General features: G+C 28.6%; 6 protein-coding genes across 29 annotated transcripts; 2 read left to right on the top strand and 4 right to left on the bottom strand.

Annotated features, from left to right (window-relative positions):
- The first annotated feature begins 888 nt into the window (after positions 1-888).
- Positions 889-16,266, top strand: L(1)g0196 (inositol hexakisphosphate and diphosphoinositol-pentakisphosphate kinase). 23 transcript variants are annotated; one of them, XM_074251526.1, is made up of 24 exons: positions 889-1,031; positions 1,356-1,463; positions 2,075-2,182; positions 5,273-5,473; positions 5,538-5,678; positions 6,035-6,125; positions 6,328-6,494; positions 6,566-6,858; positions 6,987-7,181; positions 7,249-7,524; positions 7,592-7,689; positions 7,795-7,932; positions 8,170-8,404; positions 8,520-8,746; positions 8,882-9,600; positions 10,102-10,355; positions 10,438-10,586; positions 11,101-11,151; positions 12,565-13,770; positions 13,897-14,134; positions 14,210-14,289; positions 14,515-14,626; positions 14,698-15,027; positions 15,101-16,266. In XM_074251526.1, exons 2-24 carry the CDS (start codon positions 1,431-1,433, stop codon positions 15,534-15,536), a joined length of 5,778 nt encoding a protein of 1,925 aa, XP_074107627.1. In that variant the 5' UTR covers positions 889-1,031; positions 1,356-1,430; the 3' UTR covers positions 15,537-16,266. The 23 variants fall into 23 exon arrangements, with proteins under 23 accessions (XP_074107627.1, XP_074107629.1, XP_074107630.1 ...); XM_074251528.1 differs by having other exon boundaries at positions 8,538-8,746; positions 11,104-11,151; XM_074251529.1 differs by having other exon boundaries at positions 6,340-6,494; positions 7,592-7,677; positions 8,538-8,746.
- Positions 16,267-16,487: 221 nt separating this feature from the next.
- On the bottom strand, positions 16,488-17,077 carry LOC141532917 (histone H2B). Its single transcript, XM_074251544.1, has one exon. The coding sequence runs from the start codon at positions 16,912-16,914 to the stop codon at positions 16,540-16,542; it is 375 nt and encodes a 124-aa protein (XP_074107645.1). The 5' UTR covers positions 16,915-17,077; the 3' UTR covers positions 16,488-16,539.
- Positions 17,078-17,168: 91 nt separating this feature from the next.
- On the top strand, positions 17,169-17,746 carry LOC141532916 (histone H2A-like). Its single transcript, XM_074251543.1, has one exon. The coding sequence runs from the start codon at positions 17,317-17,319 to the stop codon at positions 17,692-17,694; it is 378 nt and encodes a 125-aa protein (XP_074107644.1). The 5' UTR covers positions 17,169-17,316; the 3' UTR covers positions 17,695-17,746.
- Positions 17,747-18,823: 1,077 nt separating this feature from the next.
- LOC141532915 (histone H1-like) lies at positions 18,824-19,762 on the bottom strand. The gene has a single exon (XM_074251541.1). It carries the CDS (start codon positions 19,692-19,694, stop codon positions 19,044-19,046), a length of 651 nt encoding a protein of 216 aa, XP_074107642.1. The 5' UTR covers positions 19,695-19,762; the 3' UTR covers positions 18,824-19,043.
- A 1,176-nt stretch (positions 19,763-20,938) lies between these two features.
- On the bottom strand, positions 20,939-23,732 carry LOC141532699 (retinal rod rhodopsin-sensitive cGMP 3',5'-cyclic phosphodiesterase subunit delta). Its single transcript, XM_074251143.1, has 4 exons — positions 23,562-23,732; positions 23,306-23,368; positions 22,532-22,789; positions 20,939-22,432 (listed from the first exon to the last, which is right to left on the bottom strand). The coding sequence occupies exons 1-4, from the start codon at positions 23,600-23,602 to the stop codon at positions 22,351-22,353; spliced, it is 444 nt and encodes a 147-aa protein (XP_074107244.1). The 5' UTR covers positions 23,603-23,732; the 3' UTR covers positions 20,939-22,350.
- Positions 23,733-23,889: 157 nt separating this feature from the next.
- Positions 23,890-26,400, bottom strand: LOC141532698 (uncharacterized). Of its 2 annotated transcripts, XM_074251142.1 has the most exons (3): positions 25,994-26,400; positions 25,802-25,888; positions 23,890-25,722 (listed from the first exon to the last, which is right to left on the bottom strand). In XM_074251142.1, exon 3 carries the CDS (start codon positions 25,705-25,707, stop codon positions 25,219-25,221), a length of 489 nt encoding a protein of 162 aa, XP_074107243.1. In that variant the 5' UTR covers positions 25,708-25,722; positions 25,802-25,888; positions 25,994-26,400; the 3' UTR covers positions 23,890-25,218. The 2 variants fall into 2 exon arrangements, with proteins under 2 accessions (XP_074107243.1, XP_074107242.1); XM_074251141.1 differs by having other exon boundaries at positions 25,802-26,400.
- Positions 26,401-26,430: the final 30 nt, after the last annotated feature.

Here is a 26,430-nt window from a genome sequence, read left to right on the forward strand (position 1 = left end):
TTGGTCAATCCAAACGTTAAGTTTCCGAATTAAATATATAAAGTCCGAAAGTAAGCAAACTTACTTATACTTAAAATAAAAAGTACCTAAGTAGTGAAAAAGAACATTAGTGACAAGGATCTTTCTCGAACAGAAAGATTCCAAACGTCCACTTTTATTATTATATCCCATAATAAAATTGAGATGAAATGTATGTGGCATCAAACTATTCGTAACGTGATTGGTCGAATATATCATGAGCATGAAAATATATGCAAACGCTATAGTAAGGCGCGCGCTTGCGCGCGCAAATTTGAATTCTAGTCTTTAATATTAAAACTAGAATTCAAATTTGCGCGCGCATGAATTTAGGATTTGCATATATTTTTATGCTTTGATATATTTGACCAATCACGTTACGAATAGTTTGCTTACATGATATATTTTCATATTTTTCATCTAAATTATAAAAGTGGAAAAGTGGATAGAGATGAAATGTATGTAAAATCAATTTATTCGTGATGTGATTGGTCGAAAATATTTATTCTCATTCTGATTGGTTAAAAGTTAATATAATATACATAAACGACACAAATATATCATGACAACAAATATAAGGCGCTTGCGCGCGCAATTTAAATTCTAGTATATAAAAATTGAACGAAAATTCATGTACGCATCTGAAATTTATTTCCATTTCGACAACAGATAAATTATCTTCATTTGATAGAGTAAATTCCAGAGCTAAACTTTTCTTCTTTCCCTTCTCCCCTTCGAGGTCTTGAAATCGACAAAAGCGCCGCGAGTGTTCACAAATTCTAACTTTATTGATTAATTAAACTTTCTACTGAGCATTCACTTCTTACCTTCTCCACTCGCTACTTTTTCTCAGGCAAATAAAAAAAAAAAAAAAAAAAAAAATAAATGTCGGCCAACTGACAAACGTTTTTATAAATTCAAAACAAATTGATTATTGCTGTCAGTAAATAACTACCGAAGAGAAATATTTAAAAATCAAAATAACAGAGTTATTAATTTTAATTAAATTTGTTGTAAGTAAACTTTCTAAAACATATTTTAGCAATTCAATAAGTATGACATGTTTTATTGATTAAACTGCCGTGTATTAAGTTATAGGTATACAAATTGACATTATTGATACTCACAAAAATTATGTTATTATTATTGAAGTATTTCAATCAATAGTAATTACACTTGATGTTATTTCTATTCACCGACTGCTAATTAATTTAATAGTCCCTTCTATTCCATTTATCTAAATCCTCTCACACGTTCCCTGGTTATATCATTTAACAACTCCTTGCTAAATTGTGTAATAAGCATGATAATATATTTATTCTAATTTCTAATTTTAGATAGAGCACAAGGATAAGGAAATTTATTAAATAAAATAAGTTTAAAAATTAGTTACCAATGAAAGCCGATTTGAAATGTCTTACACTGAATTGGAACATGGTTATCAGGTAATTTTTTAATTATTTATTATAAAATTTAATTTTTTTCTGTCAACATCCCAAGCAATGTTATATATATATTTTTTTAGACAAAATATGATACTGAAGTTAGCCGTCAGCTGTTAATTTTAAAAATATTTTTAACAAATCAATTACAATAAAAAAATGCTTTTAAAAATTTTCACTTCTAATTTTTAATAATTTTCACATGTGAAATTTTTTGATTAAATTTTTTTTATAATAATTTAATTATTATAAAATTTTTAAATAATTTTTAATGTCCGTCAACTTCAGTGTCATAAAATATTATGTCATGGTTATAAAACAACAATTTTTTAACATTTACAAGTGGAATTTTCTCATTAAACAATTTATTAATATTTTCCAGTAAAATTACCACTTGATTAATATAAATTTTATTTTTTATAAAATATAAAATAACCGATAAATTGCAAAATGTATCACGAAAATATTTACTTATATAGAGAAGTAAAAGAAATAACTCTACACATTGTATTAAGTTAAAATAATTGAAATAAGTGAAATAAGTAAATGTAATTTAATAGAATTAAGTTTATGTAAGGTTAATAAATAATAATAAATTTTATTTTTAATTAAAGGATCTACGGAGTACCAGCCGACCAATATTTTATGTAGGTGACATTGATTCAGTGTCACAAAATATTGTAGGTGCTATACCGTCTTCGATTTATCGTTCATCTCAACGCGTAAGTTTTTAAAGGATTTTTTTCCTTGTAAAAAAATTTAGGGCCAGTTTTAAAACGAAAATATAACGTTAACTTGATACATTGAATTATTTTATTGTAATTTATTATAACCACGATAAGTTATAAAAAAAAAAAAAAAATTTTAATCTAAATCATCATGCGAATCCTTTTATTTTTATATGATTAATACAATATTTCATAACAAGATAAAGTGAAATTGTTTATTACTTAATATAGATTAATTTAAATCTTCCGAGATTTGATATTTAATTTTATAATTAATTGTTGCCTGATTTAGTACGATATTTATTTTATTAACATGAAAATAATCCTAAAAATCTTTGCCAACAATTTTGGGTAACTGGATTATAAATTAACAATAGCAACTAAAATAAATAAAAAAATTTTAAAGAAAGACAAAAGTACAAGATTTTTTTTTGTACTTGTAAAACTGCGTTGAATGACGTCAAGCACGTAAAAATCGATTGACGCATCAGAGATACATCGCAATTGAATTACTTGAATAAATGTATTTTTTTTTATAATTAATTTTTAATTTTTTACACAATTGTAAAAATTTTTTACTCTAAAATTTCAGAAATTTATTTTGAGCTTAAGTTCTTGTTCAAATTTAAATAATTATTTTTTTTTTACACTAATTGACTCGTTATCCTCTACTGTACTTACACAATAATCTCAAAATAAATTAATCATATCAATTACTGAAAAGCACTGAGTTAATCATATAACAATAATTAAAAATAAAGTAAACAAACACCAGAAAATAAAATTAATTAAAAAAATAACCACCGATGTTGTTCGGGCCACTAATGACAGTATACTAGTTAAAAATATAAATTAAATAATAATAATTAACATTGCAAAGGTCGATGGCACATATATTAACACATTGACATGTTTTCTAAATTTAAATCAAACTATTCTTAGAGAGTAAAAAAATAAATATAAATTCACTGGTGGCGCCAAATTATTAACATCTTCATCAGTAATTCTTAAACTATTCATACTATATCATCAATGTTAATTAATCGTTAATCAATAATTAATTTATTGTAACATAATTTTATAAAATAAAAATAATTACTGAATTTTATTTAATTTATTTAGTGTTGTAAAAATTTTTGTAAATGGCTAAAAATTGGTGGAAATTTTGGAATTTATTGATACCCATTTGGCAGTGGTTGTTGCTGCAATATAGTAATTTACGTAAAAATATTTTTATTTCTTACATTACAAACATGGGGTAATTTTTTTTTTTATAAAAATTAAATTAACTATTAATAAATGATAAATTAATTATTTGAAAAATAAATGATAATATTTCAGCGATAAAATTAGGAAGTATAACAATAATAATAATAATAATAATAATAATAATAATAATAATAATAATAATAATAATAATAATAACAATAATCGAGATGCAAAAAGTGATATCAAATGTACAATAGTATCGTGCGAAAATAATTCGTCATTGTTACCTAATGTATGTGTCACTGATTGCGATGAAGTGGAACCTTATTGGCAACTTATGGTATTATTATTTAATTTCTTCTTTGTTAATTAAATTTCTCGTTTTATATTAAATAAATTAATTTACAAACTCCGATGGCATTGAACTCAATAATTATTGTTTCTCAAATAAAAATATTTATTGAGAAGAAATATAATCTTAAGTGTATATTTATTGAAATAATACAAGAAGAAATAATATAGCGCTAAAAAAATGATAGAAGCGCATGATTTTATATTTTAATTCTAACCATTCGCATTTTAAATTTAGTCGCAATAATTTAAACACTAAAATAACGACTGAATAATAATTTTAATTATTTATTATCGCAATTGTTTACGTCACATGTTAATTTACTTTTGTATATAGTATACATATATAAATGTAGACATACAAGTGATACTATAAACGTAAATATAGAAATAAGATAATAAATGTGTGTTAGTTTGAAGGCATAAGAGTGAGAAAAATCGCACGTGTTTGTTATAGATAAAGCGAGTTAGATAGAGGAAAAATATTCTTTCATATTCTTTAGTTTCTTGAATAGTAAAAACTAGTTGAGCGTAGAGTAGCTCGCTATTAAGTACCGTTTATTTTATTGTTATTTGATTTTTATTAATTTTTATAATTGTAAAGACTTGTAAAAAAATTTTTTGTTGAAGTACTTAATTAATTTTTAATTAATAAATAATAATTACTATTAGTTAGTTTAATTTTTGTGATAAGTGAAAAGTATATGTGTGTTAGATATTATCGAAATACTTAGAGATAAAGTAATCGATTGTGATGGTTAAAAAGATATATATTATATTGTTATAAAGAGAAAAAAAGTCTTGCTGAAACATGAAGATGTTTAAGTGTCCAATTAAATGATTTAATAATGTATTTTTGTACGTAATTTAAGTTCTTTCATAAAGTTAATTTTATTATTGAGGGATGGAGTGGACTTGGTGGAAAGATTGGTGGAGGTTGAAGAAATGGCGACAAAGGAATTTCAACAGTAATTTTAGTGATGATGATTTTTATGATTTGGATTACTGTTGTTGTGATGAATGTATTGTAAGCTTTTATTTACTTTCTTTATTGTATTTACTTAATGTCAGCTAATATTTCTCTATTGAGATTTATTGTCTGGAATGATTATTTCGTAAATTCTATTTTTAAATCTTAAATAAATTCATTTTTATTTACTTTTAAGCTTTTGAAGAAATGCCCATTTTATGTTAAGATACCAGATGTTATATGACAGTGTGCATTATAGTATTAATTTGTCGGTATTATTTGTATATCGTATTTTTTTTTTTTTTTTTTTATTAGAAATAATATTAAATATTAATAATTAATTTTTTTTTTCAAATACTTGAAAATTTTTTTATCAGCCTGTCAGTTCAATTTTATTTAGTAGAATAAAAAGAACACCTATTGTGTTAATTTTTTATTTTTTTAATAAAATTAAAATTAATATTAATTTTCAAAAAGACAAAAATTAAGATAAAAAAATTAAAATTTATTAAATTATTAAACAAGTGATTAATAAACTGTTTGATTAATTCCAGGGCGAACTGTCGGACGGGTGTGACAATGATGACGGGTACATGGTCGAGGATGACCTTGACGGTGAGGGGAAGCAAGTATTGGTGGGAATATGCGCTATGGCCAAAAAATCACAGAGCAAACCTATGAAGGAGATTTTAACTAGACTTGAAGAGTTTGAATACATTAAAGTCATTGTTTTCGGTGAAGAAGTAATACTCAAGGTAATAAATATTAATCAAATATTTAAAGTTAGACAAAGTTAATAATTTTTTTTTTTTGTTCCAGGAACCGGTTGAAGATTGGCCTGTTGTTGACTGCTTAATTAGCTTTCATAGTAAAGGATTTCCATTAGATAAAGCTATTAATTATGCTAATTTACGTAAACCTTTTATTATTAATAATCTTCCAATGCAATATGGTATACAGGTATTTATAACATTGACTAATCCGGGATTTGGTGCTGTTTATTTTTTTTTTTTTCTTTTTTGCTTTGGTTATTTTATATTAATCCTCAATATCTAATATGTTTATTTTATACAATTTCATGGAATTTTATAATTTATTATAGAATTTTATAAAATTTCAAAATTCGAAAGTATTGCTTTTATGAAATTTTATAAAATTTAAACTCAAGAAACATGATTGGTTTAAATTCTAAATATTTTTTCTCATAAAAAAATGCACCTAGGCTTGTAAAAAAAAAATCACAACCTTTTTTAATACTTAATAAAAAATCATATTAATTTTGATAATTTTAAATAATTAATTAACTTCAATTACAGGATAGAAGACGAGTTTATGCTATTTTAGAAAGCGAAGGAATTGAAATACCTCGTTACGCCGTTTTAGATCGTGATTCAGCGGACCCCAAACGTGAGTAAATTTATTTATAATTGATTGGTAATTTTTTTAATGATATTTTAAAAGATAAATTATTATTTCTTCTTGTTAAAATTATTTTCTTTGGTACTAACGCATTTTTTCAACTAATATAAATAAGCTAATTAACATTGTTTTTTTTTTATTTGTTTTTTTTGTGTTGAATGTTCAATAATTTGACATGGAAAAAACTAAGATTGTTTTTCAGATCATGAGTTAGTTGAGTCTGAAGATCATGTTGAAGTTAACGGCGTGACATTTAATAAGCCATTTGTGGAGAAGCCAGTGTCTGCTGAAGATCACAATATTTATATTTATTATCCGACTTCTGCTGGTGGTGGAAGTCAAAGATTGTTCCGTAAAGTAAGTGTTTAAAAATTGTTCAATTTATTTAATTTTACCTAATAAAAATTTTAATATTTTTGAATTAATAGATTGGGAGTCGAAGCAGTGTTTATTCACCAGAATCCCGTGTCCGGAAGACTGGTTCTTATATTTACGAAGATTTTATGCCCACTGACGGTACCGACGTTAAAGTTTATACAGTAGGACCTGATTATGCTCATGCGGAGGCAAGGAAAAGCCCAGCTTTGGATGGAAAAGTTGAAAGAGATTCTGAAGGAAAAGAAATACGCTATCCGGTTATCCTTAGCAATGCTGAAAAATTAATTAGTCGAAAAGTTTGCCTTGCCTTCAAACAGACTGTTTGTGGATTTGATCTTCTCAGGTTTTTTATTTTATTATTTTTTTATTGATGTTCATTAAGTAATTTTAAAATATGATTTTTCCTCTGAGTTTTATTATTAATATTGATAATATTTTCTACAAAATTTTGACAAAAAATAATTTTTTTAGAGCCAACGGAAAATCATTTGTATGTGATGTCAATGGATTTAGTTTTGTAAAAAATTCAAATAAATATTACGATGACTGTGCTAAAATATTAGGCAACATGATACTACGTGAATTAGCACCAACGTTACATATACCGTGGAGTGTGCCTTTTCAATTAGATGACCCGCCAATTGTACCAACAACATTTGGAAAAATGTAAGCAGCTCCAAAATTTCTTGATAAAATTAAAAAAATAAATTGAATTATTTAAAATAATTTTAAGGATGGAATTGCGATGCGTGGTAGCGGTAATCAGACACGGTGACCGTACTCCAAAACAAAAAATGAAAGTAGAAGTGCGGCATCCAAAATTTTTTGAGATATTCAAAAAATACGATGGATATAAACACGGTCATGTTAAATTAAAAAGGCCAAAACAATTGCAAGAGATATTAGATACTGCAAGGAGTTTGCTGACTGAAATTCAACACCGTGCTGCTGGCCCGGAGTTGGAAGAAAAGCAGGGAAAATTGGAACAGCTTAAAAGTGTCTTGGAAATGTAAATAACCTTTAAAATTTTTAAACGAATATAAAATTAATTAAATTTTTCATTTATTCGGTTTTAGGTACGGGCATTTTTCCGGAATCAATCGTAAAGTACAAATGAAGTATCAACCACGTGGTAGACCACGTGGAAGCTCGTCCGATGACGGTAACAATTACAGTATGGTCGTCATTTTCAATTCATTGTAGTCATTAGTCATTACGATCATTAATTGAATATTTAAAAATAAAAATAATGTTAATTTAATTGAATGTTTTCTCGCAGATCGTTTGGGCGAACCATCACTTGTATTGATATTGAAATGGGGTGGTGAGTTGACACCAGCTGGAAGAATCCAAGCAGAAGAACTGGGCCGCATTTTTCGTTGCATGTATCCAGGTGGTCAAGGTAGACACCTTAGTGGTTCGTATCATGCGTTAATTTATGCTTTTTATAAATCATCTTTTATTTTATCATTATTGTTGAATCAACTATTTGTAATCAGTATGTTTATCACTGGCATTGACTGCAGTTTATTTATTTTTGCCGATTACACTAGTTTCTTTGATACTTTAATTATAAAATAATTTTTTTTGATATTATTAATCTTCTATCATGTAGTAATAATTAATAATAATTTTAATTGTTGTTTAATTAAAGGGGAATATGCAGGCGCTCAAGGTCTCGGATTATTGAGATTACATTCAACATTCCGACATGATTTGAAAATTTACGCGAGCGATGAAGGCAGAGTTCAGATGACTGCTGCTGCTTTTGCGAAAGGATTGTTAGCGTTGGAGGGTGAACTCACCCCGATTTTAGTACAAATGGTTAAAAGTGCTAATACTAATGGGTTATTGGACAATGATTGTGATAGTAGCAAGTATCAAAATATGTAAGTTTACAATTTTTTTTTATTTAAAAAAAAATAATTTCAATGCGAAAAAATTAAATAATTATTAAGATATTAATACGAAATTTTTTAATTCTTATTGCGTACATTTTATTAGTACTGTAAATAATTCTAGGGTAAAAACAAAATTACACGAATTATTACAACAAGACAGAGAATTTACAAAAGAAGACAGAGAACAGATAAATCCCGGTAATGCAATAAGTATTAATGATGCGTTAGATTTTGTAAAAAATCCAGTGAGATGTTGTCAGCATGTACAAATGTTAATACACAAACTGATGGATATTGTAAGAATTAAAAAAGATGATCCCAAAACAAAAGGTAAAGATTTTTTTTATTTTTTTATAATGAAAATAAATTTTGAACACAACGATTTATTAAATTTCTGAAATATTATTCGAGAGTTGATTAATTTAAATAACATTTAATGTCCATTAATTTTTTATATTATTTTAGATGCCATTTTATACCATGGAGAAACATGGGAGCTGATGGGCCGTCGTTGGGGTAAAATAGAAAAAGATTTTTGTACAAAAAACAAACGTTTTGATATTTCAAAAATCCCAGACATTTATGACTGTATAAAATATGACTTACAACACAACAACCATACTCTGCAATTCGATCACGCCGAAGAGTTGTATATGTATGCAAAGTACTTAGCAGACATTGTAATACCTCAGGAGTACGGTTTGACAGTCCAAGAAAAACTTACAATTGGTCAAGGAATATGTACTCCGCTTTTGCGAAAAATCCGCGCCGATTTGCAGCGAAATATTGAAGAGTCTGGTGACGAAACTGTTAACCGTTTGAATCCGCGGTACTCTCATGGAGTTTCAAGCCCTGGAAGACATGTAAGAACACGATTGTACTTCACGAGTGAGAGTCATGTTCACTCTTTGTTGACTGTGTTGAGATATGGCGGTCTATTAGACATGGTCAAGGATGAACAATGGCGCCGTGCGATGGAATACGTCAGTATGGTATCCGAGCTTAATTATATGTCCCAAATAGTTGTGATGCTGTACGAAGATCCCACGAAAGATCCAAGTAGTGAAGAAAGGTTTCATGTTGAATTGCATTTCAGTCCTGGTGTTAATTGTTGTGTACAGAAAAATTTACCCCCTGGACCAGGATTCAGACCACATTCACGCAATGAGAGTAGTCATAATTTGGTATGTGTATTTTTTTTTAATAATAATAACTAGCAATGACTTGTTAAATTGCGCTCTACTTTCTTAAATATTGACATTTTTAAAGATATAAGCTCACTCCAACATTACACTCATCGAGACCTTTCATTTGAGTACCCACATCAATTTTTTATATATTTCATATATTTATATATATTATATATATTATATATATATATATATATATATATATATATATATATATATATATATATATATGATAAATATATGAAAAAATGCATGTGGGTACTCAAATGAAAGCTCCCGATGAGTGTAATTTCAGGATGAGCTTATATCTTTAAAAATGTCAGTAATTGACAAGATACAAGGTCATTCCTTAATTACTGACATTTTTAAAGATATAAGCTCATTTCTTAATTATGTATCTAGAAAAATTTCACTAAAAAAAACCGACTATTCTGGACACAAAATTTTTCTGCTCTTAATTAATAAAATAGATGATAATAATAAATTTAATTTTAGCAAGAAACATCATCGCAGTGTAACACAAGAATTGATGAAGAAGACGATGAGCTATGTCCTCTGGATGACGATTTAGTAAGTCCACCGCCTACTTCAAGTTCATCACCGCCATTAATCGAAACCGACCAACCAGATTCTACCCTCGGAAGTCCAACGACTAGTCGCGCCATCGATATGATGGATTTGGATCCTAACATGATGGACGAACCATTTGATAGTGGATTTCTTCAGAGCTCAGCGCCGATTCCTATTAGGTTGCTTATTTTTAAATTTTTACTTTATAAAACTGTGAAGAAAAATGGTGATTAAATAAAATTGTAATCTGACTTTAATTAGCGCGAGAACAGTCGCAGGACATGAAGCTGCGAGATTGGGTAGTCAATTAGCAGCAAGTCAGCGTCAAAGACGTGAACGTGAAGCTGCTAATATTTGCGAACCACGAGCACGTAGTTACGATCATCAACGACAGGATAAAGCTGAAAAAAGTAAGTTTATCAATGTTTTATATTTATTTTTATATATCTAATTGATGTATAAAAATTTTTGTAATAGCTATTAATAATATCCATTTTTTTTTTTTAATACACACATATATTTAAATTCTATTAAATTAAACCATTAATAACATAAATGCCTGCACGATGAATGTTGCATGGCCTCACTTCTGTCTCTTATGAACTCTCAAACTTTTTTTTTTTAGTCGAAAAAATATTCAAATATTTTAACGAAGTCAAGAAAGTCTATAAATTGATTAATTAATTTTATAAGCATAAAAAAATTAACGTGAACTTGACAAGCTGCATTTGTATTGAAGAAATTATTTAAATTTTTAATTATATTAACTCTACCATGCTAATAGATTTTATATTGATCTAATCAAAAATTCAATTTAATTTTTACACAAACAAATTAATTAAATGGTTTCAAAAATATTACAAATTTTAAGTAAAACTTAACGTCTTTATGTTTTGTGTTTTCGTGTTTGTATTTTTATTATTGTAGCGGCAGAAAAGCTGCAGTATCAAAGTCTGGATGCAGTCAATCGAGAAGGTATGTTTTTTTTTTGTTGATTTTTTTTTTTTTTTAATTATAATTTATTATTACTTACTTTATTGCTTTTGTTTGCACTGAAAATGATTTATCATTTTATCTTACCACTATTTATTATAATTTATATTTTGTTTTTATTTTGATTAGACTATTTTCTTAGTAAAATATGATGAAGATGAAGCCTTTTACTTTGTTTTTTTATAATTAATATATTTGGTTTGTCATATTATTTTGAAATAACTCAGTTGCTCTGCGATTATTGTGCGTGTGGCGGATCCTTTATAGAACAATATTTTAAAGATATCGATCGTTTGGACCACAAAGTATTTATTATTTTAAATCGTTGATACAACTATTTAAAATTTTATTTGTGATCCATCCAATGGGTATTTCATTTGAAAATTCCCGCCTAAATTGAAAATATTAAATCCTCAATCCTTAGGTTTGATAAAAATAACATCAATAATTAATCTATTAATAATTTACTCGTCTTTAAGAAATTAATTATTCGGATTTATTTATTACACAATATCAATTTGAAAAAAAAAAAAATGCTGCAAATTTGCATCAAGTATTGACATTAATTTTTATAATTTATTGTAAAATTAATTTTTCAATTCAATGCTTGCTTGGCTTTTGCATGAAAATTGGATGAATAATGTGTGTATGCGTGTAAACAACTAATCCTTCACAAAAAAAAAATCCAAATTAATGAGAATTAATTTTTAAGTTTAAAAATTATTTTTTAATTTCTAAAAAAATTATTTTTTAATTTCTAAAAAAATTATATTTTAATTTTTCGAGTTTAATTTTAGTAAATATGCAGCAGTGGGTCTTCATTAATTTTTTGGCATAAAAAATTGAAAAATTAAATTATCGACGGATTTTTTTTTTTATTTTTTCTTACGACACTTCATAAAAATTGATAAAATTTTATTTTTATATTTTTTTGTCCTTTGAAAATTAAAGTAATGAATAATTTTCCAAAATCAATTTTTTTTACTTAAAGAGAATAAAAAACTGAACAAATTAAAAAAAAAAAAAAAAAAAAAAAATAGTATGTTATCATGACTCAAACATTTATTATAAATTTTTGAAAAAGTTTAAAAATGTAATTTTTTTATCTATGATTTAATATTTTATCAAAAAAAATTATTTTCAAATTTTATTCATAAATTCATTGCAAAAAAAAATTAGAATAAATTAAATTTTCAATTTTCCACCGCCAAAAATAAGCAATGTGCCACTTGCGCATAAATACTTAAACCTTGAATTATTATAAATTAATTTTTATCATTAAAAATTAAAATTTTTAATTTTTGGGTGATGGTAAAATAAAAAATTCTATTTCTTTCTCTTTATGTTATTTTTTTTTTTTCTTTTCTTTTATTTTTTTAAAACTCCTGAACCTAGACGAGAACTCCCGGACAGATTGGTCAACTCGGTCGATAAAAAATCGTATTGGTACTACACCTTCAACATCCCACCATAAACCCCTAACGCCCTCAATAAAACAGTCGCGAAATTTACTGGGAATCCCAGTGATATTACCTCACACATTAAGCTCACCGGACTTACCAGCGCCACTAAAAGCCTCTCTAGATGACAATACAGGACCTTTGATAACGCTCCACAATACAAGCCTTGGCTCACCGAGTTCGAAATCACCAGCAGCTAAAATAATTGAGGAACCAACAATGCATCAACAGAAACGTACAGCTAGATCACAATCAACGTTAGTACTTCCCCGATTGGATTTACCACCGGGTGAGTTGTTAAAACTTGATCATGATGATAATCACCAGGACCTACATCAGTTCCCAAGTGTTAAAAAAACAAAACGTTCGCGATCACTGTCACCGTGTCAACTTCTACAATGCCACTGTTACAATTGCAATGTCTCTGAATTAATTCATCAAGATTTGAGTCCCTCTGAGCGTATTAACTTGCATACATATTTCAATCGTTCATTATCACGAAAATTTACCAACTGTTTGTGTTATAAATTAAAAAATATTAATCTAAATGATGATGTTGAAAAAATAATTACCACTGACAGTAACAATGCCGAAGAAATAGATAGTAATAACAAAAAATTAAAACAATATCGTAAAAATTCATTACCCGTGTCAATAACGACCGAGTCGACTAAGCATGTAAATCCTATAAAGTTTAATTGTAAATCACTCCTGTATGATAATAATGATGATGATGAATGCTATGATACGAGTGTTTCAATGGCAAATATTAGTGACTGCTCGCACGAAACTGTTATTAAAAAAACAACCACTATTACTACTATCACTGCTACTATTTCAACAAATACTATTACTACTGGAACAACAGTAATTAAATCCTTGTCCAAATTCCAAACGCAACGATCCTTATCGTCCCCAGACACACGACCTACGATCATTCAACCTAACCCTACCTGCACAGCAAGGCGCCATCGTCACAGTATCTCCGGGCAGATGAGTTATTTAAAGCTGTTGGGATACAATGTCAACAAAAAACTTACCGGATCAGCTAATAGTCTATTCAGTACTGCAGTAATCAGTGGTTCCTCTAGCGCGCCCAATCTTAAAGACATGGTACCAGCGCATGCTTCTGCGGTCGCTGGTAATCCATTTTTTTATATTAATATTTTTAAAAAAGGATGCAAAATAGTATATTTTCGTCCTTTTCAATCCACTTTTATAGTATATTGAAAGTAATTAATTTTTAACGATTGTTTTCCGTAATTAGCTATTGAAGGATTTGGTGGAGTCCCACCTATAAGACCACTTGAAACTTTGCACAATGCCTTGTCATTACGACAGCTTGATTCATTTTTGGAAATGATGGCTAGCTCCTTATTTCGTACGCCCGCGTCTTCTCCGCCGAAAATTTCCTCTCCAGGTACTCATCCGCATTCATTGGTGCCTGGTCTTGCAATCGATGCTATCAACAAAGATTACCGACCTGGAGACTTGGAACCCGTGCGGTATGCTTTTACAATCTTGGTTCTGTTTTTAAAGATAAATCGAATTTTAAAAATAAATTAATTTTTTTATTGTAGATTCATTAGTCCTGGTTATAAAGGGCAAGATAATGAAGCAACTGATCATCGAAATATTTCATCACCAACTAGCCCAAACAGTAACAAAAAAATTTATTTTTCTACGAAAATTTTATATTGGAACGAAGTTTTTTATAATTAATTTGCGGATCACAGTTAGGCTAAATTAAATGTAGAATTTAATCATATTTAAAAAAATTATTTGCAATTTTTATACAGTAAAAAAAAACTTCTTTTCAACCGTTTATTCAACAATACCTGCAATTTTTATATTTCTTCTTGTAATTAATTGAATTTTATTACAGGTTTGGGATGGAGTAGCGGCCCTCAATCATTCCTATCATCGGAACCGTCATCGCCAGCTCCAACCTCTGCTGGAGGAAGTAGCATGTCCATGAGTTTGATCAGTAATGATGGGTGATTATTATTAATTATAATTATATCTAATCAATTATTCGCTCTTTTTTTAATTTTTTCTTTTTAAATAGTCAAGGGTTTGGCGGGCCAACTTATTCCACGACTCCATGCATCGAAATGAATTTCAATGATTTTTGTAGGACGATTGATCAGGACAATCGTGAAGGACGCGGTAGTATTTCTTACACTGACTATTACAGCAACGAAGACGGTATTATTAGAAGAGTAACGCCTAAGGATAAAGATAGGGATGAAGTCTTGCAAGATCCAATTGATGATGAGGAAGATCATACGTTGACACTCCGGCAAAATGAGGAACAAAAAAAGCAAGATGTTAAGTCTCTTTTTGATCAGAAAGAGAGCTTGGTGAAACCTGGAAGTAGCTTCAAAAAAATTGGAAGGTTTGTAAAAGATTTTTTTTTCGTTTTTGATTTAATTATATTTAACAAGGAAAATTAATTAATTAATTTTTAGATTTCGAGTTGAAAGTATGGAGATAGCTGATGAGGACGTACGAATCAAAGAAACAGAATCGAAAAAGCCAGATGATTTGAAGAAGTCTAAAACAATTTCTAAAGTAAGAAAAGGAAAATTAATATCACGATCTCAAAGTGTTTCTAATGCACAGACTGATAATATTATGGGAAATATTACGGAAATTGATCGAGAAACAAGTCATTATTCATCAACTTCATCTATGAAAGTCGGATCATTTTCAATCCCCCTGGACAAGGACTTAAGTAACTGGAAGAACCCTGAATCACAAGCAGAAGTATCACAGTCGGCGTCATTACCTACACCTGCGATTACTATTAAACAAGAAGAGCCTATTGTCATTGTAGCTAATTCAATGGAAGATAAATCTAGGTTTACAATTGGATTTGAAGTAGATGACAACAGCAAAGATTGAAGTTAATTAATGTAAAATAAGTAGGCAGTGGTTGGAATTTAAACAATGAATTTTGCCTTTCTAATTTATTCGCAAGCTTTTTATTATAATTATTACCAATTGATAACATTCAGACACTTAAATTTTATTGTTTATTGGAAAATAACTTCAGCGTCTTTACTAAACGCGTTGAGATATTTTTGCTAATGAATTAATTTTAATTTATTAAATAACAAATACATTCCTGTTTTGATGAAGTAATTCTTAAATGGTACCTGGGTAAAAACATTTTATCAATGAAATGAATATTCTAGTATTATTAGTAAGGATTCGTGTACAATTGGAAAATATATATCATAATTGAAGACTATTATTAAAATGGAACTGTATAATATTAATAATAAATGTGAGATGATATATGAAATTTAGCATAAGATTATTATCACTAAGTGGTTAGTTAGGGTAGAAGTATCGCTTGTGGCTATTGTCCTAAATTTTGAATTAAAAAATCTCTTTATTTATCTTTTGATTTTTACATGAGGTTACAATTTTTAATTCATCTGTTCTTATTTGTTTAACAATATACTTAGTTTAGTTTTCTTACTATCTAGTTTTTATATTTTGATTTATTTATTTTCAATTTTTTGACATAGGATTTTTGGGCAAAAAATGTAAAAAAAAATCTTTTAGATAGTTATTGTCCAATAAACGATAGAAATGAATTTATATTAATAAATCATTACAAACTCAATTTGTTTTAATATAAATTTTTTATATTCTTACAATTTTTTCAATTAAAATCAGCTTATAAATCTTTATTTAATAATTCCTGGTTAATCGTTGGGTTTTAATTTATTTTATAAAAAATAGTGCTAAGATGGCTAAAAACGGTACTTCTACCATAAGTAGCAATAAAATTAATTTTAATTCAAATTTTGAATCTCAGACTTGAAGTTTTAACGTTTTGAAAAATTTGGTGGCCCTGAAAAGGGCCGTTTGATTTAATTAGTCATGAATGAGTCATTTATTTGGAGCTGGTGTACTTAGTAACGGCTTTGGTTCCTTCACTGACAGCGTGCTTAGCTAATTCTCCTGGCAACAGAAGGCGGACAGCTGTTTGAATCTCCCGAGAGGTGATGGTAGATCTCTTGTTGTAGTGAGCGAGTCTTGAAGCTTCAGCAGCGATACGTTCGAAGATATCATTGACGAAGCTGTTCATGATGCTCATGGCCTTAGAGGAGACACCAGTATCAGGATGGACTTGTTTCAGCACTTTGTAGATGTAAATTGCGTAACTTTCCTTCCTCTTCTTCTTACGGTTCTTCTTGTCAGACTTGGTGATATTCTTCTGGGCTTTGCCGGATTTTTTTACGGCTTTCCCGCTAGTCTTGGGTGGCATGACGATAATTGAATGTCGATACTTAGATTCTAAAGATAAATTTAAGCTTTGGTAGTTGGAGATCAACTGGTGAATCTCAAGTTTAAACGTTTGTTTTTAAAAGAGAAAAGAAGGAAATAGAGCATCTGTGAAACGTCCTCGCAGAGGAGAGGGGAGAGTATATGCGTTCTAATTTGCCCGCGTGCTTCGATAAAAAACGTGAACAACGGTAACGCCTATTGGAACCCGCGGACCAATGAGATCGCGGTTATTCTCTCCCACTTCTTTCTAATCCGTTCAATCTTTCCGCGTGCTCCCATCGAAAATCCACTTAACCGTTGGTGCGCCGAGAATTTTTATAATCCCGTTAGGGTTCGTTCTGATCCGTCACACTTGTCTTTGTAATTCTTCAATTTATTCAACATGTCTGGCCGCGGTAAAGGTGGAAAAACAAAGGGCAAGTCAAAGACCCGCTCAAGCCGTGCTGGTCTTCAATTCCCCGTTGGGCGTATCCACCGAATGTTGAGGAAAGGAAACTACGCTGAACGTGTTGGTGCTGGAGCTCCAGTTTACCTCGCCGCTGTTATGGAGTACTTGGCCGCTGAAGTCCTGGAGTTGGCTGGAAATGCCGCTCGTGACAATAAGAAGACCAGAATTATTCCCCGTCATCTTCAGTTAGCCATCCGTAATGACGAAGAGTTAAACAAACTTCTCTCTGGAGTCACCATCGCTCAAGGAGGTGTCTTGCCCAACATCCAGGCTGTTCTTTTACCTAAAAAGACTGAGAAAAGCAGCTCTTAAATTTAATTTTCTCTCCATTCAAAATAAAACGGCCCTTTTCAGGGCCACCAAATTTTTCTTGACGTAAAACCTTTCAGTTTAATCTCAACTAGAATTCAAATTTGCGCGCACGTGAATTTAGGATTTGCATATATTTTTATCCTTTGATATATTCGACCAATCACATCACGAATAAATTGATGCCACACACTTCACTGTCATTTAACAGAACAAAATCAGCTTCATCGTTTGCCAGAAAAATTTTATAATCGCTCGAAAATCCAATGGTTACAAATTCCGATCGACAATGATAAAACAAGTATCTCTAAATTTAAAGAAATTAATTGATAAAAAGCACACTTATATTTACTCTTTTTATAAACTTACCATCATATTGTTGAACAAATCCAAACTATCTTTAGGTGGAATTTAAATTTGCCCAATAACATTTTAAATAAAAAATAAAACAACAATTTTCTTCATTTTTAAATTGGACTTACTCCAAGAAAGTTCGAGATCCCACTAATTCTTTGATGCGTATTATAGTATTTTTATATTCTTTCTAATACCTGTAATTGTCAAGTCACCCCCTAGTGTGTTTTGGTGACGTATCGAAGTAAAAATAGATTATCACAATCTACTAGATAGGCTGACTGTCAAAACAGAGAAAGAAGTTCGGAAAATTCTATTTTTTTACTTTCAGTATTATTGTGTGATTAATACGGACTTTGTAAACATACGTTGATAATAGTAGACCGTACGTATGGGTTGAATAAGATACATATTATTTATGGTGACAAAAATTACACCGGCAAACAAAAAAAAAAAAATTGTTTGTGCATTCGACCCCACCCACCTATGGACATGTATATCGACCCATTGAATCCGAATTTGAAGTACGTTAAGTTCGGTCACCCTCCAGATTCGAGTAAAATGTAAGAAACAAAAAAACAAAAAATTCCGAAAAACTGCAGTCACAGCGATGAAAAATTTTTTATGAACCCGGATCAAGAACAATTTTTATGTATTTAAATTCACCGAATCTAAACGTTAATTAGCTGGTTGAATCGTTAAAATTAAAAAAAAAATTGTCATACAGTACAACCTGGTTATAAGTTACATTGGACGATCTACTCACTCTCACGGCAGTTATATCTATATATGAAATATTTCATGTAAGTAGAAGAGAAAAAGAAATATAACTTATAACCAGGTTGTACTGTATATCATGAAAAGTCGAAATTTCTAAAGAAATTTACCCAAAAATTAAAAAGTTTTTTACGTAATGAAAAATTTGATTGGCCCTGAAAAGGGCCGTTTTTTTTTTCTTTTTTTTTGTGAAACAATCAAATAAAGAGATGACAATCAATTTATTTTTTGGCTGAGACTTTCTTAGCCGGGCTTCTAGCAGTTTTCGGAGCAGCTGCCTTCTTGGGTTTGGGTGCCTTGGGTTTAGCAGTTGGAGCTTTAGTAGCTTTCTTGGCTTTCGGAGAAGCAGAAGCCTTAGGCTTAGCCGGAGCTTTAGTCTTCTTCGGCGAAGCTGGTTTCTTGGCGGGAGCTTTTTTCGGCGCAGTAACTTTTTCCACGGAAACTTTAGCTTCACTAACTTTCTTGGTAGCTGGTTTTTTAGCCGGAGCTTTTTTCACGGCAGCAGTTTTCTTCTCACCAGAAGCGACCTTAGGCTTCGGCTTGGCTGCAGCTTTAGCAACTGGAAGCTTGAAGGATCCAGAAGCTCCCTTTCCTTTGGTCTGGACCAAAGTACCCTTAGTGACGGCTGCCTTGAGGAACTTCTTGATGAACGGAGCTTGCTTTTCGATGTCGAGCTTGTAGTTAGCAGCGACGTACTTCTTAATAGCTTGAAGAGATGATCCGTTGCGCTCAGCAAGAGCTTTCACCGCAGCAGTGACCATTTCAGCGGTGCTAGGATGAGTCGGCTTGGCAGACGGCTTCTTCGCTTTCGCGGCCTTCTTCGGAGAATCAGTCTTGTCTTCAGGAGAAGAAATAACTTCAGTATCAGTCATGGTGAATTGTTTCGTAAATCAACGCACTTTAACAATACAAATATTTACGTTTAAAGGAATTATAGCCTTGCCACCATTCCGCGGTGGCCACCAGCAAAAACGCGGACCTCGGAGAGAGACTCGTTCATTTCTCACTCAACTCTTGCCGACAAATTTTACGTAGTGGTGTTAGAACCTATTGTTTATTTACAATTTATTGACAATATATCCAAAAATTTTTCATTAAAAATAAATTTTTCTTGTAAAAAAATCTTTAAAATTCCCTAAAATAATTTTTTTTTCAACCATCGGTACATATAATAAATTTTATTTGACTTTATCCAAGCCATCACACTTCAAAACACCCTTGATGTCTCGATTATATTGTTAATAAACAATTTAATAACAATCAAAATACTTTCAAAATAATTTTTTACAACTCGTTAATATTCATTGCAACTAAAAAAATTTAAATATTTCAATAATATTCATGGATTTTTTAATTATATCCGTTTAAATTCGACTCTCTTAAGCAAAGACGCGGATTATTGCAGCTTTATTATTATTTCACGCTATTTGTCTGAAATTCCGCGAATTGGTCATAATAATTTATCTCAAAGAAATTTTCCGAAGAATTAATGATTTTTAATAAAAAATAAAAAAAAAAAAATAAAAAATTGTTTTGAAAAGTAAGTCAAAGTATCATCATACCTTTCATTTATCGATTAATAAATTTACTTTGACGATATCACTTGAAACACTGAATATTTAATAACGATTTGAGTGAAAAATTTTATTCAATTATTAAAACTTTATATTTTTTCAGGTAGTACACTTTTCCTGGGACATTTATATGACCTACACCTTTGAAGATTTAGAATACAAAAGAGTCAAGGTAGAAGTATTCGAGGTCTCAAATTTTTGGGCGTTCTTAATTTGCACTGATTAGAGGAAAACAATTTAGAATTAAGCGGTCTGTTTTTTTTGGGCCCTTTTCCCTTCTCTGGGGTTTCCAGAAAAGGTAACTATTTTATCTTAAATTATTTACTCCAAATATGTCAATATTTATCTATTTAAATTTAGGATCCTTCTATGCATTTTTGAGTTTAATTATTAATTTATTAATTTTTTTTTTTAGTAAAATTTTTTATTAATAAATTTTTTAGTACAATAAAATTTATTTTTTTTTTTAAATTAGAAATCAGTTTTAATTTGCTGGTCATAGTTATGGGTTCAAGGTGTAAAAAAAAAAAGAATTACAATAATTAATCAAAAATTTTTTTTATTTTATATTTTCTCCATAATTATTTGAAACAAAATTAAAATAAAAAGTATATTAATATGTACAAAAATTATAATATCTCACTCGAACATTTGTGTCTGGTCCTTAGTTTAAAAATAATTATATTTTCAAACATTGCTTATATATTATTAAAAATAATATCTAGTCATTCAAATTAGTTTATATTATGAATTATAACTTTGGATGGTACGTGATTAATTAACTAAAATTACACTCTATCGTTTACTGCAGATATTTTAAAAGTTACAAAAATTAGGCATATTTAGGTCAACATAATTAAAATATAAAACCTATTTTATTAATTCTAATCAAGGAAAATTTCACTGTCTTAAATTCAGCGGAAAAAATTTTTAAATACATAAAATTTAATTAAACAAATTCTTAAAAATAATTTTTTTAAATAAATATTTTTCCTTGAATTAGGTCAATTTTTTTATCAACGTAAAAATTACTTTAAAATTCATGTAAAAAGTAAAACAAATAAAACCAAAATTATTATTATTACTTAGAAATAAATAATACGTAGAAAATCAAAAAATAATTTTTCCTATAAAATACGCGATTGTTTACGTAATTAAAGATTATACTGGCGAATAAAAAAAGTCATAATCACAGAAATAATCTCTAACTTTTATCACTTTATAACTAAAACAAGACTTTATAAAATAAGCTAAGGCTAGATACTTAAGATTAAAATTCGGACCATAAAATTATGATAAAAGGTGTGACGCGTTTTGAGCCCAAGACAATTAATCCCGGACAATTCATGTCTTATTGGCATCTAATTTGAATATTTCTAGAAAATATTAAGAAAAACAAAAGTCATTTTGGAGCAAGAAATTTTTTTGGCTCAAGAAAATTTACAATCCAGTCAAGAATTTTTTTTTTCAGTGTAAAAGAAATTTAAAAATGTTTGATAAAATTAAAAAAAAAAAAAAAAAAAAAAAAAAAAAACTCCGGAGAAAATTTAAAACATTTTCGAATAAATGTTACTCGAAATGATGAAAATAATTTATTACACGAAAAAAAAATTTTTTATCAATTGACCTAAGGGTGAATTGTCGGAGATTAATTTTGGGCCCAAAACGCAATGAGCCATCCTAAAACTAGGCTTTAGTAACTCTGATTGACTGTATAAATAAATAAATAAAAATCGTGCGTAAATGCAATCACACAACAACTAAAATGTGTTTATAAAACTTTTTTAGGTTGATATAATAGTGATAATTATAGTATCATAATTCATAGTCAACATATGACGATAAAATTTTTCATCTCAATCAGCTAGTTAAAAATTATTTTTAATATCAGTTATTAAAAGTAATTAATAAATTAATTTAATGGAATATTGTTATTAGTTTGTTCGTTGGAGTTTCAAACATAAAAAAGACGAACGCGACTCGTTGAGACCAATAGATCGTCGTCGAAGAACTTGGTTTCAATGACGATATTTCCGCTATAAAAAAAAAAAAAAAAAAAAATTCACATGTAGAAATTTTAAAATTCAAAAGAAAAAAGTTATTGCAGGTAAAACAGAAAATAATATATAACATACTTAAGAACATTTGCTGGCATCATTTGACTTTCTGGAGCCGCTTGAATCAAACTCTGCCATGTGTTAGTACTATTTGGAATGACGAAACCGAATTCGAAAAACCATTCCTCTAGACAGCGCCCTTTGAATAAAACTTTCTGTTCCAACCGAAACTTTTCCAGTGGCTCAGCAGAACTGAAATTTATTTCTCGAGATACAGCTCGGCATTTCAAGATTTTCTTTGGAACTCTTGCTTCATGTTCAACCTCAGGTACCGATCTAAAAAATTATAAATTACAGAAAATTAATAAACTATTTTATTTATTTATTAAAATTTATTTTTAATTTGAATTAAAATTTTTATTTTAAAAATTTTTCAAGTCGATAGTAAAATAAATAATTGAAAAATTTATGACATTAAAATCAGCAGACGCCTGACAATTATTCGAATTTTTATAACAAATCAATTACTATAAAAAAAATTCACACTTGTAATATTTTAAAATTTTTACCCGTAAAATTTTTCATGACATTAAAAGTTAGCTGTCGTTTTTTTTGCCATAATTTATTTGTTAAAAAAAAGTTCTAAAAATTGTTAAATATCTGCTAACTTTAATTTTACTTAAATTTTTATTTAAAACTAAATAAATAAATAAATTAATAAATTTTTTTCTTAACAATAAAATTGTTATAACAGTCTAAAAAATTATTAGATGTCTGTTAAATTCATTATTATTTAAAAACACTCAAAAAAAAAAGCATCAAACAATTTGATCGTCAAATTTCAAAACTCACAAATCTTCATTTCCTTGCCAGAGTATTTTTCCAGAATCTGCATCTCTCAAATTCATCCAATTTCTGTAATTTTTAAAGAAATTAATTAAATAATTATAAACATTAGTTTTAATTTATAATTACAGTAAAATTTACAGATATATAATTTTATAATTAATATTAGAAGGCTATTTTTAATTGACATAACCTCAAATACATACTTAAATAATCAGAAATAAGTAAAGTGAGTAAATAAATAATCCACAAAAAAACTTACACTTGGAATCCTTTTAAAATATCTTCTGATCGGGACGGCATTATTTTGTGAGCTATTTAAAATTTATAATTACAAATATATAAACATTTGAATCAATTTTTATTTTTATACAGTGTTTATACGGCTTGTGTATTGACTGACTAGAACAATTGCCCGAAGAGTCTGCTTCGAGGATGGAAATTATAGAAATTCGAACCAATCAGCTGACTCAAATTATTTAATTGAATTTTACATTCAATTACAGGTAAGTCGATTCCAAACGAAAGCAACTATTCTACCACAACAAGTATGTATATTTTATCTCGGAATATCAGAATAAGTGTAAGCGCATGTGCAAAATAATTTAAATAGTCGATCAAAGTAAAAAAAAACTTCCAAGTCCTTTGTCTTCAGTTTTCATAAATAATTTATCTCAAAATCATTAAATTGATTCCAACTTTGCAACATTTTTATTGATGAGTCTGATATTATATATTTTTGTATATAATTATGAAAAATTTATTACAAAAGTTAATTGGAAAATTTTTAGATGGAATTTTTTTTGGATTGTTAAAAGTAAAATTAAAAAATAAATTTTTTTTTTTAAACTAAAAAACTAAAACTAGTTTCAATATAAAATTACGAACTATAAAATGCTTTTATAAATACGTTCAAGTGTTTGTTATTTAGATACTCAACAATATCTAAAACCAGTTCAAACGGTAACGGTATAGCTTCTCTCAGTGATGGAATTTTCTTCAAATTTTCAAGATGTCTTAATCTTTCCTTAGCATCTTTTATCCTGGTTATAATAGGATTACGATAGGTCTCATAGAAACAATAGTCATCATATTTCAGCCCGAAAACTTTATGGAGAGCATCCAATAAATTTTCTTCTCGCGCCAAAAATTTTAATTTTTTTTCGTCAAAAATTTACATAAAAAAATCGTACATTGTCATTTTATGATCGCCTAATTCAATAAAACGTTTCTGTAATTGTTTTTCAATGAAATTTATTTTGTAGTCATCTACAATCTCTCTGAGATTTTCGTCGCTGACAATTAATTCATCCATCAATTTTATTTCTTCTTTTGGAACAGGTAACCTGAATACATCTCTAAAGACAAGATCTCTCAAAGCAATAGCTATACAATTTTCTCGATTTTTTTTGATTTGTCTTAGACAATCACTTCGCTCAACTTGTGGATCGACACGTACTAAATGCTCAGAATTTTCATCTATAGGAAGCGTGGCGTAGTATAAAACCCTGGATAAGAACATAGAAGTATAATAAGGCAAAGAATCTTTCAGTAGCATTGGACAACTTCTGTAAGCTAAAAAGTTAGGCAAAAATGTTGCTGGGTCATTGTTTATCAGTGCACACATGTCAGCTCCCCAACTTGATAACTCAGATATAAATGTTGACTGGATATAGTAACCATAGAACACTGAAATAATATATCGAAATCTTCCATTTTTTTAGGATGGAATGGATAGTGAGTTAGCGGTACATCATCATTATCACGGTGGTTTATCAATTTATCCATAAATTCAGGATCCTTAACGTTTGACATAATGTCTGAAAGGTACAAAATGCGGCCATTTTCAACAGCATACATCAGCAATGTTTTATTTGTAAGGCTTATAATGTCTAAGTTGACTTTTTTGAGATGATGAATTATTGACGGTTTATCATAAATAACATAGTATATGCAACTAGTGGCATTTTGTCACCAAAATCAGGACACGATTCTCTAAATTTGATGTGCTTTGAAAAAATTTTTTGTCCAAATTCGGCGTCAACATTTGCATTAGCTTTCATCAATGTTTTTATTTTATTGCCTAGTTCTAATTGGGCAAACCAGTTTGATGATTCGTTTAGTAGTTCATAAAAACAAGCCAAGAGAATGGGTTCAGTCCCGTCAGCAGCCATTGCATTGACATCTGCTTTATAATCATTAACTAGTAACTCCACCAATTCATCTCGATTTTTCATGCATGCAACATGCAATGCTGTGAATCCAGCAAATTCTCCAGTTATTATTATCGGTTCATTTACGTCAATTCCATTTTTTAATGACAATTTAAGATCTTCCAATTTGTCATCTTCGATGGCTTTATATATCAGCGAGGTGCCAGCTTTTGGTGGATTTAACTCAGGATCCATTTCATATCTTTTTTGCTATAATAATAATAATAATAATAATAATAATAGATAAATATATAGGTAATTAAATATTAATTAAACATTACACTGATACCTTTGTCAACTGTGGAGAATGTGGAACAAAATATCTTATAAAAGTCTCTTTTATTTTTATTTCTTCTTTGTACTTAATATTACTTCACTATTTTAAAATAATATTTAAATTAAGAAATATTTTAGTAGAAATTTTTTTTTATTGCAATTTATTTTTTAATGATACTAGAATTCAAATTTGCGCGCGCCTTACTATAGCGTTTGCATATATTTTCATGCTCATGATATATTCGACCAATCACGTTACGAATAGTTTGATGCCACATACATTTCATCTCAATTTTATTATGGGACTGAAGTTAGCGGTCAGCTATTAATTTAAAAATTTTTTTTAACAAATCAATTACAATAAAAAAAAACTTCTAGAAATTTTCACTTGTAATTTCACACGTGGAACTTTTTAATTAATTTTTCTAATAATAATTTAACTGCTATAAAATTCTAAAAAAATTTTTAATGTCTGTCAACTTCAGTGTTATATTTTTTATAAAAATTAATATAATTGACAGTTGTCAGCTGACTTCAGTATCATGAAAAAAAAAAATTATAATTTTTTTTTATTCAAAAAATTTGATGTGGAAAATTTTCAAAAACTATTATAATTAAAAAAAAATTTTTTTTTAGTTCTTA

The sequence above is a fragment of the Cotesia typhae genome, unplaced genomic scaffold, assembly GCF_013202065.1.
Source record: "Cotesia typhae breed Kobodo isofemale line unplaced genomic scaffold, CoteBio_Ctyphae contig_69, whole genome shotgun sequence".
Taxonomy (NCBI): domain Eukaryota; kingdom Metazoa; phylum Arthropoda; class Insecta; order Hymenoptera; family Braconidae; genus Cotesia; species Cotesia typhae.